This window comes from Hibiscus syriacus, unplaced genomic scaffold (assembly GCF_006381635.1).
Source record: "Hibiscus syriacus cultivar Baekdansim isolate YM2019G1 unplaced genomic scaffold, ASM638163v2 tig00003041_pilon, whole genome shotgun sequence".
Lineage (NCBI taxonomy): Eukaryota > Viridiplantae > Streptophyta > Magnoliopsida > Malvales > Malvaceae > Hibiscus > Hibiscus syriacus.
The window spans coordinates 7,125,803-7,145,000 of NW_024061960.1; the positions used below are offsets into that span (position 1 = coordinate 7,125,803).

Genomic DNA, 19,198 nt, shown 5'->3' on the forward strand with positions numbered 1-19,198 from the left:
CTCGAATATACCCTACGAGTCGGTGTCTCCTCCCAAAATAACTTTATCATATACATTAAAATAAATAATTCAATATATATTTTAGGATAAATTATAACAGATACCATCCACTTTGAGCATTGACTTATTTATATTATTAAACTTTTAATTTTATTAGTTTTATCACTAAATTATGTTTTTACGTTTAATTATATTATTCCATTATTAATAATTTGACGGGACGATAATATGACAGTTAGATATCTTGACGGTGATGACGTGGAAACCGTTTTCCACGTAATATTGCATTTTTAAGTTAAATAATCTAAGCTAGCGATGACTCCACCGTGAAACCGCTGAAGCTTTCTTAAACTGAGCCTGTAGTTCTTCCATTAGCTCAGAAACACACTGTTCATCGCTTTAATTGTGGGTTCATTTAAATCAATGGATGAATCTACTTTCTCTTACACTTAGGTGCTTCACTGTTTTTATTGGAACAGTTTCTTCGCTCTAATTCTCTTCTCTTTTTGTTTTTTTATGATTCGCTTTGGATTTTTCATCTCCATGAATTTGCTTTACTGGATATTCTTCAAGATCATAACAACGGTGATGCTCCTCGGAGCTGGAGGCGACGATATTTTCCAACCAGTGACTCTCTCGTTCATCATCTTCGCTTCTTCGACATAACCACGGTGATGCCCTCGGTGACATGGCAGCATTGGCGACAGTAGGAGAAGGAGTAGGAGTTGATAGGGAATCCATGGTCTTCGTGGAATCCAGAGAATTGAAGAGAAGTAACAGGGAGTTGAATAATAACAACAAGAGCCAAGGTGTTGCAGTGGAAAGTGGAGGGAGGAAATAGGGCTGTAAATTTGCATAATGCAAGGCACAAGACGGAGATACTTACCCACCCTTTGTCGATTGTAACTGTAGTTGTGTGCTTCAACCTCGCCACCCATGAAATGAAGGAATGCCATATAAACAGATAAACAAAGGGTTGAAAGTTGAAACTCAAAGCTTACCTCGATATATGCTTGTGCATGAATTCACCAACCGATGTAGCAGAGTAAGGTGTTGCAGTGGAAAGTGGAGGGAGGAAATAGGGCTGTAAATTTGCATAATGCAAGGCACAAGACGGAGATACTTACCCACCCTTTGTCGATTGTAACTGTAGTTGTGGGCTTCAACCTCGCCACCCATGAAATGAAGGAATGCCATATAAACAGATAAACAAAGGGTTGAAAGTTGAAACTCAAAGCTTACCTCGATATATGCTTGTGCATGAATTCACCAACCGATGTAGCAGAGTAAGGACTCAACTAACCGATTGTTTCACCCACAAAAGGCTGCCCCATGTTCCCCGGTGAAAGATTATACCTTCTCTCCTTTCTCTCATGGGCAAAATAGAAAGCTAAAGAACGACATGATGCACGACAGTGGAATACCTCATAGTACTACATCGTTTTGATGTATTTTAATATCATACGAACTTTTAAAATGCAATATTACGTAGAAAATAGTTTCTACGTCCTAACCGTCACGACATCTAGCTGCCATATCATTGTCTCGTTAAGTCGTTAGCGGCAAAGTGGCATAAAACATAACACTACTGTTAAAATTGACAAAATTAAAAGTTCGATAATATAAAGGAATCAACGCTTAAAGTTTGATAATATGTAGTGTAATTTATGCTATATTTTAAAGTATGGGATCGGGTCAAAATTATTGTTTTTATATAAAATAAAAATTGAATAATATAACCTTGTCAGATCATAGTTAATAAATTTAAGATTTATCTTCGTAAGAAAAGTTTTTAAATTGTGCTTTGGTAATAATATTAACCCAGTTAAGACTGAATATTCGATTAAGTCAAATCAAATGAAAAAAATTAAACTGAATTAATGAATAACACTTTATTATTCAAATTTTATTTAAAAATTTAAATTGAATCACATATATTTATTTAATTGTTTAAGTTTAAATATAATTATTTATAACATCATAATACTAATTTATTTCGATTCAAGCAACTCCCCTAGTCTCGTCAATTTTGGACGTTTAAAGTTATAGAAAGCTGATGATTTTCACTTTACATTCTGAACCCATCAACAACTCGGATTACATGAAGAAGAATCCAGCCGAAGAACACATATAACCAAATATATAAAATCAGTCTTCCTTTAATCAAATTATTGAATGAGCAACCTGCTTGGACAAACCTCATCGGACTTTTCCAATTATTTTTCCAACCAAAATCAATAATGTATCTAATGCCTGTATGTGAAAATAAAATCCACATTCCTTTGCTTTATTATTTCTTAAATCACTATCCATATGTATTCACTGCTAGCCAACCAAGCAATTTTCCACCATACAATTATAAGTTTATAGAACAAAATATGATGAGTTGAGCAACTCAGTCTCACCACCCAGTGCCAGGAAATATATCAGAAAAATAAAAACCTACTCTCAACTTTCAGCTGCAGAAAAGAAAGGAAAAAATACAGGAAATTTCAAGTTTCAAACTCAAAATCATTTCTTCAGATATCAGGTGCCCCCCACTCTTCCCATATAAGAAAAAACAATGAATTTAATGACATGCATTGCATTGGAATGCCTCTGCAAAAAAGGATGAAAATTTAAATGTTATAGAACTATCAGACGAGACATGGCACCCTCGACTTCAAGAATAAAAGTTTGTATTGGTTGAATAAATCTCAACTTTATATCCACTTGCGGAAAAGGGCAGCAAACACTCGTAATAAGCATTATCGTTACAATAACTTGTACAAGAGAATGGAAACTTAAAAAGGAAAACAACATTAGCATGAAAAGCAATGGCACATCATTTATATCATGTTATCATAAGTCCTCTATTCCATCTTTCTTGTCTACATTCATCTTAACTTTCATGAAGCAAGGACCAAGAATTTGTACATACCTGTTGTGTTGTGACGCAAAATCCTCTTCCGCATGGAAACTCTGTGCAGGAGTGTCAGTGTGAAACACAGTGGAATATGTCTCAGTACCTGTTGCCAAGGAGATGGAGGAGAAGCTAAACAAATTGAGCTGACATTATTTTCAATAGTCATAATAATTGAATATGAATGAGGTAGGGTCTTAATTCACACTTTCTCCGACAAAGAACAGGACCCAAAACAAACACTGATAACTAACAACGAATTTGGTGATGGGAAACACAAATGCCCCCACCCCACACTGCCTTCACTATTATCAACCTAAACAACTTTACAATTTATGTCACCACCAACAACCGGTGGCATTTCTTACAATTAAATTTGGAACCAGACAACCCATTGCCAATAAATTTAACCACAAAATGAGTTTAAAATCCAAAGCACTTGCCAATCCCTCTAAATAAGATTGGAGTAGCAAAGCCATGAGGAGGACGGTGAAGCGCTGCGTGTTTGGTCTGATTGAAAGACTTGCTCTCACATTATAGAGCAGTTACACTTAGATTCTAGCTTTGGAGGGTTCATATTGTCCATCTTATTAGGAATATCAACATTATGATTTGAAGGTTCATAGGCATTTTCGTCATTGACAGTCTTGGTAGGCACAGATTTTACATCAGTTTCTACCCGCCTCTGCCTGACTTTATTAGATTTTGAAGTCCATCTACCAACAGTTCGCCCCCGTAGATCTTTCCTGTCAGAAGTGGATTTCCCCAAGATCGTCACAGTTGGCCTGGAACCTTCCAATTGCACAGAACTTTCCCTTTCAATGGCAATGGAAGCTGCCTCGTAGGCAAGATCATGGATAATGGAACTACAGAAAAGTATTGTGCCTGTTGCTTCTTCAAGTGTCAGGCTTCTGGCCTTACTTCCTCCACGACATTCTACCAAGACAGTTGATTCCTCTGTCAAATAGCATAAAATTTCCATCAAGACTAAACAAAATATCACTGCAACTCAGTAACAAATCAGAACTGAACTTCAGCAAAGAATCTTATGGTGTGCCGCTTTGAGTACTAAATTCAAAAAAGCATTGACATCAAGAAACAGACAAAATAAACCTTATCCGATCAACAAACTGAGGAATATCATTTTAACAGACACAAGGTCAAATCAATCACTTCTTATGTACGAAAAAGAGTTAAAAATAATTGTAAATAAAATTAGTTTGTCACTGCAAATATTGGGGGGGGGGAATAGCATGGTGGTAAATGGAATTTAACATGATCCATTGCAAAGCAAGCATTAATTTCCAATATTTGAAGTTAAAACACCCCCAAGTAGAAAACATTACAACTGCCATGTAAAGCAATTCTCTGAAGACCAAGAATAGGCAACATATCTATGGGGATAGTCTAAAATTCAAACAACTCATACTCTTATCTCTTATTGAAGCCACAAAAAGGCAATCCTCACATCCATTATCAGAGCAGTAATTGCCTTATCCACAGCTTTCCAAGAATAAGTAATTGACTGCTAAAAATCGGAGTATGAAAACCTTATGAAGATTGTGACTTAACTCAAACCATGTAACTGAACAGATTTGAAACTAGTATGACTGACAAACCATGTGCTTCCCAAGTGTACAACTTTTATTAGAAAGGCCAAAAAGATCAAAATAATATGGCAGTTCCTTATTCATGATTAACTTTTGATCATTTTTAAGCCAATCAAAATGTACGATGTTAAAATGGCACCTGCTAAAAGACAAGGCAAATTTGATCACAGACCTGGGTAAAATTACAAACTTGAACCTCAACCCCAAAGAAAAAGAGAAAGGGGTCAATCATGATGGGTAATCCATGAAGGGTTACAAGTGGCTCTTAGTGTTGCTATTTACTGCTCTTATAAAAACTACAAGGAAGTAACAATGGTTGAAGACAGAATAATCTGACTTTCAAAAGGACTAGCATGGATAGTTAATGAAGGACTAAACATGCTGCATCCTAAAATTGTTTATGACAAATGGTGATTGACATATCAAAAATCTTCTCAAGAATGGAAGTAAAATTTTACTTCAAGTTGAAAGTACAAAGTAGAAGGAAAGCCGCAATGAAATAATTACGTACCTAAAACACCAACTGCATGATCTGACGTATCATGCTCCTCAACAGAAGCAGTAATATCCACATAAAAAGGTATAGCATCAGACAGATCCATGGATCTCTTCTTCTTCCTCTCAGAATTTGGAGACAAGCCATCAAGTTCTGAACTGCAGGAACTTCGGCAGGAATTGTCAATTTCTATTTCTGAGATTGTAGTCAAAAAGGTGTGGCCAGCAGCCTCAACGGCATCAGGAATATCATTTTGCATACCATGTTCTTCAAGAGTAGGATCTAGAGTGGTAGGTAATGCTTCAACACTTGGGGCTATCCTGGCATTAGTTGAAAAGCTATTTACATTCTCATATGAAACACTGTCATTATTGAGAGGAAACGATGCTGCTGAATTGTCCTCTAATGGCTCAGAGGTTAAAGTATCAATTACATTGCTACTTTCATTCCACTCAATACCATCAGTTTTGGAAATGGCAGCAGCAGGGAATGATGAATCTGCCTCTGAATTTTGTGAAGCTTTGGCTAGAGAAACAACAGCTAGGTCCTCTGCTTCCTCAAATTTCAGACTGCGAACAGAACTCTCAAAATTTTCATCATTTGTGCTAGATGCAAGACTTAATGCTTGGTAATTATTGCTTGAACTTTGAGACAAAGTAAAGCTTGGAGGCTTCGCATTCAAATCATATCGGTAATTCTCCAACTCAGATTTTATAGCATTCAATGTATTTGTTTGTCTGGATGAGCTCAATTCGACAGAGGATGATACAGAGACACTCCCATGTCCAACAGAGCTTCTGAAACTGTTAGAACTGTCTCTTGCATAAGAAAGATCTTCTGATGGTATGGTAGAAAAGGTCCTACCTAGAACAACAGGCCCCTTGCTACTGCCTGACCTCTTTAACAGCACTGAAATACCTACAACTTCTGATGAATTAACCTTCAAATGTTCATCAGAGTAATGCAACTGCTGACCTCCAGTGTCCCTATTAGGTATAGAATAACCAACAGTTGGTTCAGCCATCTCTTGCTGATAACCAAGCCTGTTCTCACCTCCCTCCAACAGAGAACCTCCAAGAGAATTTTCTTGAGAGAAATTTTCACTTTGCTTGATAGTTTTTTCATGCTGAGAAATCCAGGGTTCAACTGCATCAGCAACATGCAACAGTGAATCAGATGGATTAATTGAGATTTCCACTTCAGGGTAGGGTTTATCCTCTTCAGAAACTTCCATAAACAACTCTGGGTAATTCTCTGCATCAGAAATGTCACCACCAACTATACCATGTTGCCTACTGCAATCTGTGCAAAGACTGGTTTCTTCTTCAACCCGCTCAATAACAAGATACCTGCAACCACATTTAGAACAAATTTTTGTATTTTCAAAACTATCAGTTTCAAAAAGATCTCCCCTGTCACGCAGAGGATCAGAATTTGAAGTCATTTCCACTTCAAGACCATGATGACATAACTCCCCAGAGTGGTCAGGGTCACATTGGATTGTAGAGTCTCTATCAATATCTTCAATGAGAATATTAAGTGAATCATTATGTGTTTCATAGCTAGCATCCTGGTTTACTGCATCCATCTTATCAAAGGCAAAAACCTCTTCAAGAACATTGGCATAAGGTACCCTTCCGGATTCACTTGCCATGTCATCATATTGGTCACTTCCTTCAATATCAAGCACAGCACTTGAACTTTGATCACAATTTGCATTACTGCTGGTGGTAACAGATGAATTCTTTGACATCAGAGAACTATGTGTAAAACTGCCCTTCCCAACATAAAATGTGGTACTTGGAACACTAGATAATAGAGGTCTGAACATATTTGGAGGACTCTTCCGATGATCCTGAATCGAAATATTGATTACAATAAACTATAAGGTCTGTGTTTATGACCAAGCATGCATGATTTGCACTAATTACGCACGAAAAAGTCTAATTGGGAACAAGTAAATGCATGAGAAGTAACAACACACCACATGAATTCTTTCACAGCTATCATAAATTTCTTTTTGCTTAGTAGTAAAGACATTGACCTTGCAGATTGCATTGAAGTTCTTGAGTTATTTAACACGTTAAAACACGTCAAGAGAAAGCTAATTGCTCAGAAAGTTTACTCAAATATGGAATGTGATTCATATAATGCACTAATTAAACAGGAAGTTCTGGAGTTATTACTTTCTTTCCCCCTTTTAGACATACCAGATTAAATCAGGCACTGAAATTTTAAATGGTCACTGCCAAAAACTTCATCCAGCAATTAATTCCGACTATAATTCTCACGTGCAATGCTTACTAAGTAGTAGGATCACATCAAACCCATCAATTTAAATTATACCATCAAGTTTGTCACCTCTAGATATACGACATTATTGGAACATGACACAGGAATTTAAGAATACTCTACCAAGAGAACACAGTTTCACATTCCAACGAAAATGAAAAGATTTTACATTGACCTTCCTTATCTCTTCTCCATTATTAGATAGTTTAAATCTATACTGTATTAGTAAAACATACTGGAACAAGAATAGTCCTCCGTTGCAGGCCATTCAGAAAGGAATTAAATAAACTAGGAGCAAATAAAGCAAGGTAGGTTGACTAGGTTCAGAAAATTAGAGCAGAAAATTAACTACTTATATTTCAACACTTGTATATGGACCCAAACTGATGTAACAGATGCATATTAACCTAAGAAAGAAAGAAATTACCATTTGACGAAGAGCAGAGTCAAAGGAACGTTTTGGAGCAGAACTTGGTGATAACACTCTAGCTGATTTCTTGTTAAAGGTTGGCCCCATGTTATTTTTGTATGTACCAAGCCTCCTTGGAACAGAAAGGGTAGATCCACTAAGAGGAATAGATTGTAGAGGGTCTGCATCATAATCACCAGATGATGCTACAGACACTCTACTGTATGAACTTAATTGGTCTCGATCATAACTATGAGATGAACTGACACTTCTAGAGGCCGTTGGGGACATCGATTTCCTGCCAAATCTTGCATCTCTTCCATTTCTAGACGCAGGTGAGGAACCCCTCACATATGATGCTGGTCGATCACCCAGAGAAGTACGAAGATTAGGTGGTGCATCTAAGGAGAAACCGGGGATATTTGACTGCCAAGCCCTTATTTTTGGTGACGTAGAGTTTACCCTACTTGTCCTTATAGGAGATGTTCCCCTTCCTCCTGTGCTTGTCCTTTGAGTAGGTGTGGAAGACCTTTGACCGGGTGTTGAACTTTTACTAGGGGAAGGAGATGGTCTTCGAGTTGGAGTAGATTGCCTTATTGGACTGGACTGAGGTGCTGAAGATGGCCTTCCTCTAGATTGGAGTGTGCTAGTCGTAGACCGAGGTGATGGACTTAAACGATTTGGACTTGCACTGCCCCTACTGCTTCTGTAACTCTTGTCCATCTGCAATATTTTCATAGAGGACGAATGGTGAAGCTTTAGAAAGAATAAGATCAGACTTTCAAAAGAAGACTTAAGTGAATGTTGACAACTATTTCATCAATACACATATTTTCATTCCACAAGAGTGATATGATAACCTACTGTGGATGATCTTGATATGGAAATGGGTTGAGTCCGAGGTCTACCCCTGCGAACAATGTTAGATGGAGGTGGCTCATCATCCAAGGAAGGAAAAAGGGGGGTGTCAGGTGGAGTTAATAACCTTCAAAATCACCAAGAATGACACTTTGTGAGGACCAAAAAACTTTAAGTTCAGATAACAGCACAATAGCATGCAAGGAATGAAATAAAAATGATCAAATAATAATAATTTCTTGCTGACACCATCGGCAATTACTTAATTCTAACATATGCCAAACAAGAACGTGCCAACTTATATAAGATTATATTACTATTTCAGCTTAGTTCCAGGCCAAAATTTTCATCATGTCACAGTTCTAAACAACATTCAAAAATCTCAAAGATGAAATTATGACATACCATTCATAGTCATTTTTCTCTTCATCTGCATCAAGGAGTTCACTAGTCTCCCCTCGAACAGGAACAGATACTCCAAGTTTGAAATCTGAAAAATATTTCAGTTTTGTAGCTGCAAACAATATTTCAAAACCAAAGAAAATAAAAAAAATGGCGTTAGCTTGCAGACATTGATTTACATTCATTAATTCACGGGCAATACACCCATTCGAATGAAATCAAAAGGCAAAACAGAAAATTACAAAATGAATCTTCCATGTCATCCGAGGGTTGAAGCAAAAAATTATCTCTTTCTTTGAACTGCATTTCATTGAACAAAGCAAGGTCGTCATCTTTTTCATGTACATTCAACACGCCCTCCAAGCTACACCATCTTTTGTGGGTTCCCCCTCTCAGCTCCCTCCCTGGAGAGTGTCTCAATGCTGGAGAAGGAGGCATCTCAGCTGCCCTAATCTACCCTACTGAAAGAATCACAGCAATCGTTTAATCCTGCCCCATAATTTACTCCCAACTCACCCTTTCCGTGTTTCTTCCAAGTAACAAATGCAGTCAACTTCAAAATAACTCAAAACAAGGGTGCAATGGCCACATTGAAATAGAATGCTTGATAGAAAATCAGCAGCAGCAGTAACTGAACAATAACCACGAATTTGAGATGGAAAATAGCCACCAAACTGAGATGCTCATAATGAAACGCAACTTCAGAACCCTAGATATCCATCAAAATTAACAGTAAAACGCCTACATTGACCAAAACCCAAAGCCAAAGTCAAAATTTTCAGCCACCAGTAACCTCCAGGCAGAACATTTCCAGCGCCGCTCAAAATTAGTGATGAAGTCAATTCACCTATAGACACGATTTTATCCGTATCATTTGAAAATTATTTCAGTAATGATGCTAGAGTGAATTATAATTTTATTTTTGTTGAAAATCCATTTCCGCTCTCGAATTTGGTCTTGAAATGTGAGATCTGAATATTAGAGTTGAAACTTATTAAGATGGTTTTTTGGGGAGGGGATTTTGAAGCTAAAAATAAGGAACCCGAAAACTTAGATCAAGAAATTAAGGTTAGGATAACAGCGAAATAAAAGCAAGAATTGGACCTGCTTCGCATATTCGCTCTTAATGAATTTATGTTAAACCCTTGATTTAAACAAAGCAGAATAATTGACAAGACCAACATCAACAAACCCAGAAAATGTCACAATTCTCCAGCAGATCACAAGAATAAAGCACGAGTTTTTTTACTGTTTCATTTTTTTTCTTCCAAAAAAACAACAGAGAAAATGAAGAGAATCAAAGCAAGTACTCATCGGCAAAGGAGAGAAAACAATCAAACATTTTCTGTCAGTAGGTTAAGCATTTTAAGGAATTTTCAAGGTTTCTTAGGTTCGAGTTGATGTTTTCAAAATCAAAAACAGGTTAATACCTTGAGGAGACCGGAGGGACGTTCATCTTAAATCCAGTGACAATCTAACGGCAGAATGTGGCGGTTTAAAGTGTTAGTAACAGCAGGTCTCGGGCTTAGATTTAGAGGTTTCGGTGTTGATTTTGAGAAAATTAAGTTGGTTTCTGGGTTTAGAAGTTCCAAAAGGAATACTCTAGTCAAATTTGTGAAGATACTAGATTACGGACAGCCGTGAACGGTGGTTGCCGCGACGGCAGAAGCTACAATGGTACTCTAGAGAAACTGAGGGTAATAAGATTTTGTTTTTGGTTCAGAGGTAACAGATAAATTTTTTTTATAAAATATAAAATGGAAGTTATAAAGCTGCTCCAGTCGGGTTGCGCAGAGTCCGCGTAAGGACCAATTCGTCCACCCGACCTGATCGCCTCATTACTCTTTTCTTCTTTTAAATATTCTTTTTAATCGATCGTAATTTTGTAAATGTTTTCTTCTATTTTAGGTTAATCGCATTTAATCCGCTTGAGTACACTTAAAGGTATAATATCAAAATTAACATCTTACATTTTTTAAATAATTATTTTAAATTTTATTGATTTTTTAAGAAATTCTTTTTTAATTAACCTCTAGTGTCCGATCTATCTAGTTCAGATTGGGTACTGCGGAGACGAAGGCAGCCCTCCTAACCCAGTTTGCTCCTAACCCAGTTTACTTCATGCAAACACTAGGGTTTTGAATATCTGATATTGCTTAAAAAATCAAATATCTCATCTCACTAAACCAACTAGTAATTGGTTTAAGAAAATTTAAATATTTAATATTTTAACTTTAGTTAAAATTATATTTATTAAATAAAAGTTATTAATTATCCAACGATCAATGTATATTGTTAATTTTATATTTCTATATGTACTAAATTATTGACGTATCATATGTAATGTCATCCAAGATAATGACGTAATATGTGTCATATTAATTAAAGTAATAATGTAATATATGTCATGTCATTCAAATCAATGGTATAACATGTGTAACATCACTTAAAGTAATTATGTAGTATGTATCATGTCAAAAACGTATGTGACGTGTCATTCAAAATGATAATATAAAATGTGATACACTAATAATTGACTACATGTAAAAATAATACGTCAACAATATACTTTTACCGTCAATCAACTAATAATTTTCGTTCGATAAAAAATATTTTTAACATTATATCTTTTAAATTCGCATATAATAATATTACATATTATACTAAAGTTGATAGGTAATCTTGATAGTTATCTTATTTTAAAAAGTTATTTAATAATGATGATGATGAGACTAAACCGTTAATGATCACTTGCGTCTGAAAACTAAGTTGGTAGTTGACAAAGATAAAATAAGTAGACGTAAAGTTCCTTTGACCTGAGAAATAAATTGAATTAGAAATGATTGCGATTGGAAGAGAGGGGAGAAATTAAAAGCAAATTACAGAGTGGTGCGTGGCTGAGGTCGGAGGAGATCGACCGGTTTCAGACGCAGACAATTCAATTTTTTCTCTATCCTCCGGGAAAGTAACTTCCAAGACAGGCTACAATAATCGGCTCTTGTTCAGATTTCCGTCTTTCCTCTGCAGCAACCTTTCGTTTTCTTCTTCTTTTTCCGGTCTCATTTTTTTTTTTTTTGGGTAAACTACACTTTTTTGTGCCCCAACTAATACTTTTATTCTAACCTAACTATATTTTATTTTAAAATCATAATTAACGTTACGTTTTGATTTCATTTTAGTCATCCGTCGTTAAAAAAATTAACGGTGATGTTGATGTTTTACCTAAAGGTAATGCTTTGCCACGTCGACTAAACAATACTTCTTTGAACTCACCCAATCAAAAAGCCTTCAAATTTTATAAGAGAATAGAAGAAAACATACTTTCATACAATATCTTAATTGAATTCTACGTAATGATCAATAAATTCGGTTTAATTTTCTATCCATACGTGCAAAAATCGTAGCAATAATCTACTCTATTCCATAGCTATTTGGAACTGGAATTGACGAACAAGGAATACCCATATTAGTATTTAGTAGTTTCAAATAGAAATCTATTTGGGGCGTGGCCAAGTGGTAAGACAAAGGGTTTTGGTCCCGCTATCCGGAGGTTTAAATCCTTCCGTCCCAGAGCATACTCTTTTTCTATATCAGAATAACGGGTGACTAAAATAAAACTAAAATATAATGTTAGATATAGTTTTTAAAAAATAAGATAATATAGCTAGGTGACCAAAACATAACAACAATGATAATTATGATACTAAATATGTTGTTTGTCCTTTTTTATTTTTGTGTTTCTGATAAAGTATATTTCATTATTATCGTAATTCTAAAAAAATTAGCTTAATTTTTGTTATCACAATTGAGGGGAATTATAGATATTGTTTTACTTTTTTCTAAAAAAATCATTTATTGTAATATTAATAAAATTATATATTTATTTCAATCATTGATCTTTAAATTTTATAAAAAAAAAATCTAATGAATATAATAATATCATCTGGCTTAATAATAATTTTAATCTTAAATTTAAAGATTCTATCATTTTAATCATTGTTTTAATTTTTTTAAACCTATTTGAAAGCTCTGTTTTCTTAACTAAATAAACCCATAAAACAACAATTGTTCGGATGCCATCTTCTACATCCAAACAAACCAGACCCAAATAAAAACCTCAATCCAAATACTATTTGAAATTCAATTCAACGAGAGAGAAAAAATAAAGCGTAATCTCAAAAAATATTTATAATATTTGATTAAAATAATATTTTAGTTTTTTATTGATTATTTTGACTCGTAATATTTCAGTTTAAGATAAAAGACTCATAATGTTTAACTAAATAGGCAGTTTAGTTCTTATTATTTTTTTAACATTTTCACTCTTAACGTTTCATTTTAAGATAAAATCTCTATTTTAGAGCGTTAATCGTTTGTTAACTAATGATCTCCATCCACGAAGAGGTCTTTTTTGTCTCAAAATAAAATATTATGGGACAAAATGCTCTAAAAAATAATATGGATCAAAATAATTTCTTAGTTAAACATTAAGGAGATTTTGGTCATTATGTCAAAAAATCAATTCATATATATATACATACATACTCACACATTTTAAATGAGATGATATCCTATTATGCAATGTAAGATTCTTTTAGTTTTAAGTGAATTTATGATTATTGGATAATTAAAAATAAATAATTGATATTAACAATAAGAAATAATAATATATTAACTAGTTTTACTCATCTAATAATCATAAATTTTAATATGTATAAAACTAAAAAAAAAATATTATATAAATGTATCCTAACCTTTTATATATATATATATATATGAATGAAACATCACATCCATATACAAAAAGTCATTATATCAAAGATTGAACTTGTCAAAGGTAACTTTTTTATCCCAAAATCCAAGTTATATATATATATATATATTCAAAACTTTAGGTGGGAGAATAATATTATAATATATAGAATATAAGTTATCCATAAAGCCAAATTACGACAAATAATGTCATAATTAGCTAAAGCCAAGGCCGAGTAATGGAATTATGGAAGGATTAATGATGTTGACGTTATTGGTGGGTAGGTGCGTAGGACAAATCTTAGATGCCCTTGTCTTCCAATGATGTCCTAACTAAATCTTTATTCTTTCCTAATCATCTACCTCATATATTATAAGGATAAACTACCCTTTTAATACATCAACTATCATTTTTATTCTGTTTTAGTCATTTAATTTTTTCAATATCATATCTAATGTTTAATTTTATTTTTATTATAATCACATACCGTTAAAAAATTAATGATTATGTTGAAATGTCACCATTGATTGTTTTTATTATCATAATTAAATTAAAATTAGCTATTTTAAATATTTTTAAAATTACCTAATTTAAATTTGGGTTAATTTGAATTACCGTCCCGGCACATTATTTTTAATTATGTGAAGAGTTTATTTTATTCGAGATAATTATCCAATAATAAATATTATTTTTAAAATGTATTAACAAATAATAATTAGGCTTTGTTCGAATTAGGTCCATGTAGATGGGATTGACAATAAACTAAAATAAATAGCCGGCATAATTAGTTGTATAACTCGTTTAACTTAAATATTTGGAAATCCATCACAGAATCAACTATATAAATTATTAAATATCATATATTTTAAACAATATATATTCAATGAAATTTGATCAAAAGATTTCCTTAAATATATTTAATTACTCTTAGGAAAATTTTATTTAATTATTATATTATCACTGTTTAGTTATATATAATAAAGTGTTAACCGGATTTGTAATATAAAAAGTTTTTATTAAAAATATTCTCAATCAATCAACTATAAGTTGGTTTGATGAGATAAGACATTAGATTTCCTAAGTAACGCTATACATTCAAATCTAAGTGTTGTGAATGAAGTAAATTTGATTGAAAGAGTTACCCCTATAATGGATCTTTATAATTCTCAATATGAATTAATTAATGAATATATTAAATACCTGCAAATATACTAACAAAACTCAATCAAATCTTTAATATATTAATAAATTCTATTATTTTAATTTTGATTAATATTAAATTTTCAGTCAATTAACAAATTTTATTCTTTATTGTAATATATACATATATATATATATATATAATTTTTACTATTTATATTTTTGTTAGATTGATATATACCTTTTTGGTTGAAATTGGTCTTTTAACCATTTAAAAATAGTTATTTTTTAAAAATGAAATGGTAAATATAATATTAAACTTTCAATGATATTGACACAATAATTTGTATGATGGTCCACATGTATTTTATGTTAGTAATTTTTATATTTTTTAAATAGTTTTTTACAATTTTTAAATAATTCATTAAAATTACATATAAAAGAATTAAGTAATATAAGTATATAATATACGAAAATTATCATACAAACAATCACGTTAAAATTGAAAAAAAATATTTTTAATGGTAAAGTATACAAATGGTCCTCTTACTACAATGTGATGTTTTGTTGAGTCTTTTAACTATTAAAAGTTACATAATGGTCCCTTAATTCTAGGGTATTGTTTTGTTGAGTCACTCGACTATGAAAAGTTACAAAATACTCATCCGACTATTATAATGTTCTAAACTCATACTTGCCCGTTAAACAATTGGCAATCGTCTGAGCTGGACGTTAACTTGTTGACTGAGATATGACAAAATTATATTTAAATGATGTCTACTAGCATTCTTGTTGCTTCCAAGAACTGGCTCAACGACATAATATTTCAAGCACTAGCTCGACAACATAATGTAAACGAATAGTCGACCCATAAAATATAACTCAAACAATATTGGGATCATATTTTATAATATCTCAGTTAACAAGTTAACGTTCAACTCATACGACCACTAATTTTTTAATGAAAAATGACGAGTTTGAAACATAGTTGAGTGACTATTATGTAACTTTTAATTGTTGAGGGACTCAAAAAAGAACATCATATAGTGTAGGTATAATTTATATACTTTACCCTATTTTTAATTAACATTTTCATAAAAATGTGTGAAAATAGTCTAATATATGAAGAATGAGATCCTTATTATTGCTGCAAAAAGTGAAGTTGGGACTAAAGTCTCTCTCCCAACCCACGTGGCGTAAGGGTGACGCTTGGTTCTTTAGTCAGATCGTACTGTAACGTAGATCAGACGGTAGTTAAAACCTCTAGCTCTTTTAATCGTGTCGGACTTCACTTTTTCAAGGTGGGATGTCTCTCGAAAGCCAAAAAAAGAAGCTAAAAATATGCTGTTCATCAAGCAGCGGGTTGCCGGTAGAATAAAGTGGACGACAATGCACGTGCCATTCTACCAGAAGCCAACTTAATACTTTGCTCTGAGGTGCGACTCATTCCATTCTCAGATTCCATTGATGATTTGTTCTTCATGTTTTTCCTTTTCATGAATTGTGTGTTTAATTTTAAGGTAAACTACTACATGTTTACTATTTATGTTTCGATACAAAAGAAATCTAAAATAAACGTTAGTAATATTTTGAAAAAAATAAAACATAAAAAAAATAATTTAAATACTAAATGTGTAGTTTATCTTTAACTTTATTATAATTTAATCATTTATAAACTATAGTCATGGTCATTAGGGGAAATTTTGAAGATTTATTAAATTATTTTAAATTAAAATTTATTCAAGAAAAATCATAAATTTTAAAAGTTTAAATTATCATTATATCATATCACATCATTACTTTTATTTAGTCAATAATTAAATTTAATGATAAATACGAAAAATAAAATATAATGTTATGTATACTTTTTTTAAATAAATAGTTAATCTTAATAGACAATTTACCGTTAATTTTTTATAATTTGACAGTCGGTAAACTATAGTTATAGTCATTAGAATTTTAGCGAGTTTTTATTTTAGTCATTAAAATCTTGAAATTATACTTTAATCACTAAAATTATTAATAAATTATAAAATATTCTGTTTATGGTTGACGCCCTTAAGTATATAATGTGTCACTTTAATAAAAAAATTAAATATTTATTTTAACCTCTAAATTGTAGCTACAAAACTAATTCAGTCATTGACAAAAAAATTCAATTATATATATATATATTAAAAACCTTCATCTTCTTCAACTAAACTCATCATCAACATTATCAAAAATAGTAAGCATCTCCAATGATTTGGTGAGATTGCCATCAGTAATTATGGAAGTTATCTCTACTAAGGTTGACAAGATTATATCAACCTCTACATTGCCTTCACAAATGTCCATCAATAAGCTCTAATTATATAGTATTTAAGTACTAAATGATAAAAGAAATGTTATTATCCTTCGAGTTTTTAAGTTCGAGTAGGTGCATCTATAGGGTGTATACATTATCAATGGATTAAGAAAATTCTGTACAAATACTATCTTCTATCACCCTAGACTATTAAAAGAAAGTCTCCCACTCCCGTAAACTTAATTGCAGTTTATGATATATTAATTATTTTGTGATTTAAAAATATTTTCAATGATTAAAATTTAAAAAAAGTATGTTTAAACTCTGAAAAATAACGTTGTTGGTAGAGACATATATGAACCTTGGATATTAATTGTATATCAAATACGAAATATAATAACCCCATATATATATATATATATTGAATTAATCTCTGGTATCCGATCAATTGACTTGATTAATTCAGATCGGGTACTGCAGAGGCGAAGGCGACTCTCCCAACCCAATTTATTACCTTCGCAAACGCCAAGATTCAAACCCTTGACTTTGTTTAAGGGACCTAATGTCTATTCTTACTAGACTAACTAATTGTTGATAATAACCATATTTATTATTATATTATTTATGTTGAAAGCTCAAGAACCTAAGCTAATCAACTCAGGTCCAAAGGGCAAACCCAATTAACCCAACCAAAACTCCAAATTCATTAATAAAGAAACCCAAATTTTTTCAAGTAGTCAAACCCTACTTGAGCGACACTTTCCAATTAGTCATTTTCTCCGAAGAATCATCCATTCGAAAGTCGAGTACTCGTGATAAGTTACAGATATTTTTATTTTAATATATTAATACTTTTAGTAAAATAATAATATATCTTCATCGTATTAATGAAAAATGTAAATTTATAATTTAAATTTAAAATCTTTTAAAAGGGTCTAAATCTTAACGTTAGGCCAAGTCTTTAAAGTATCGATCAAGTAAGAATAAAGTGACGAGAGAATGAATGCTCTTTCTACAGCTATAGAATAAAATGAGATGAATGAAAAAATACAAATGAGGTGGATAGTTTTTATTTGCAGTTGAGTTTCCACGTGATGGATGGCTTAGATCATTTTACATCAACGATTAAAATGTGTCAACGTCTACACAAATTCTCCTATCTAAGAAAATTACATCAATTAGCATAGAATATTTCTCGGATAGTTGTTCGTATTGAATATGACAAGATTCTCTTAAGATATTTGATGATATAATATTTTCTTTTTCTTTGGCAAAGTCAAAATGAATGTGGTTGTTAGCATTCTTCAAGCGAGAGACTAAATCTAACCGTCTTAACAAATTCCATACTTCGCATATAATTTGTCTAACAAATATTTATACACGTCTCGAATATAGGTTCACTGGTCATGACAATTACATTAATTTAAAGATGTGTATTATTAAAAATAATATAGTTAGATAACAGTTAAAATTAATTATATTTATTTTACAAAAATACATTAATTATAATATAAATGATAAAATATTAAAGATATATGTTTATAATATAATGTTGGCTTAATATAAAAATACTTGTTTAAATTATAATATTTTTCTCATTTATGTACTTAAACTATTTTTCGATTAATTCATGTTTTTAACGTTATAAATATTAACATTTTAAGTGTCTCGACCTATTAAAAAATTCCATTAAGTGATTTTCAATTTTTATAAACTTAAAAGTTAAATTATTATATTTGAAAAATAATTTAAAAAATCCCCGTCCTCTCCCTCTCCTCTCCATTTGGATTACTGATGAAGGCTATTTGCTCTCTAATTTTGGATTATTGTGCTTTCTGATTTGTTTGTGACAGATTACTTTAAGAAAATTATAAACAATTGTTAGCTAATATTGGTTAAAGGGAGGGGGAGACAGTGGGTGAGAGGGAGGGGAGGGGATTTAATTTTTTTTAATATAATAATTTAAATTTAAATTTTTCCTTTTTTAACAGTCGTTATATTTAAAGTATTTAAAATAATAATATTTGTAAGTTTAAATAAGTAAATTGA

At 32.1% G+C, this 19,198-nt stretch overlaps 1 protein-coding gene and 1 long non-coding RNA gene across 2 annotated transcripts; one reads left to right on the forward strand and one right to left on the reverse strand.

Moving 5' to 3' along the window:
• Nucleotides 1–715: 715 nt before the first annotated feature.
• On the forward strand, nucleotides 716–11,885 carry LOC120170590. The gene is made up of 3 exons (XR_005520793.1): nucleotides 716–824; nucleotides 8,225–8,229; nucleotides 11,872–11,885. It is a non-coding gene; the product is annotated as an uncharacterized LOC120170590 (long non-coding RNA).
• Nucleotides 3,036–10,697, reverse strand: LOC120170580 (cell wall protein RBR3-like). Its single transcript, XM_039178525.1, has 8 exons — nucleotides 10,400–10,697; nucleotides 9,212–9,816; nucleotides 8,973–9,081; nucleotides 8,574–8,694; nucleotides 7,728–8,432; nucleotides 6,156–6,863; nucleotides 5,024–5,972; nucleotides 3,036–3,859 (listed from the first exon to the last, which is right to left on the reverse strand). Exons 2-8 carry the CDS (start codon nucleotides 9,405–9,407, stop codon nucleotides 3,432–3,434), a joined length of 3,216 nt encoding a protein of 1,071 aa, XP_039034456.1. The 5' UTR covers nucleotides 9,408–9,816; nucleotides 10,400–10,697; the 3' UTR covers nucleotides 3,036–3,431.
• Nucleotides 11,886–19,198: the final 7,313 nt, after the last annotated feature.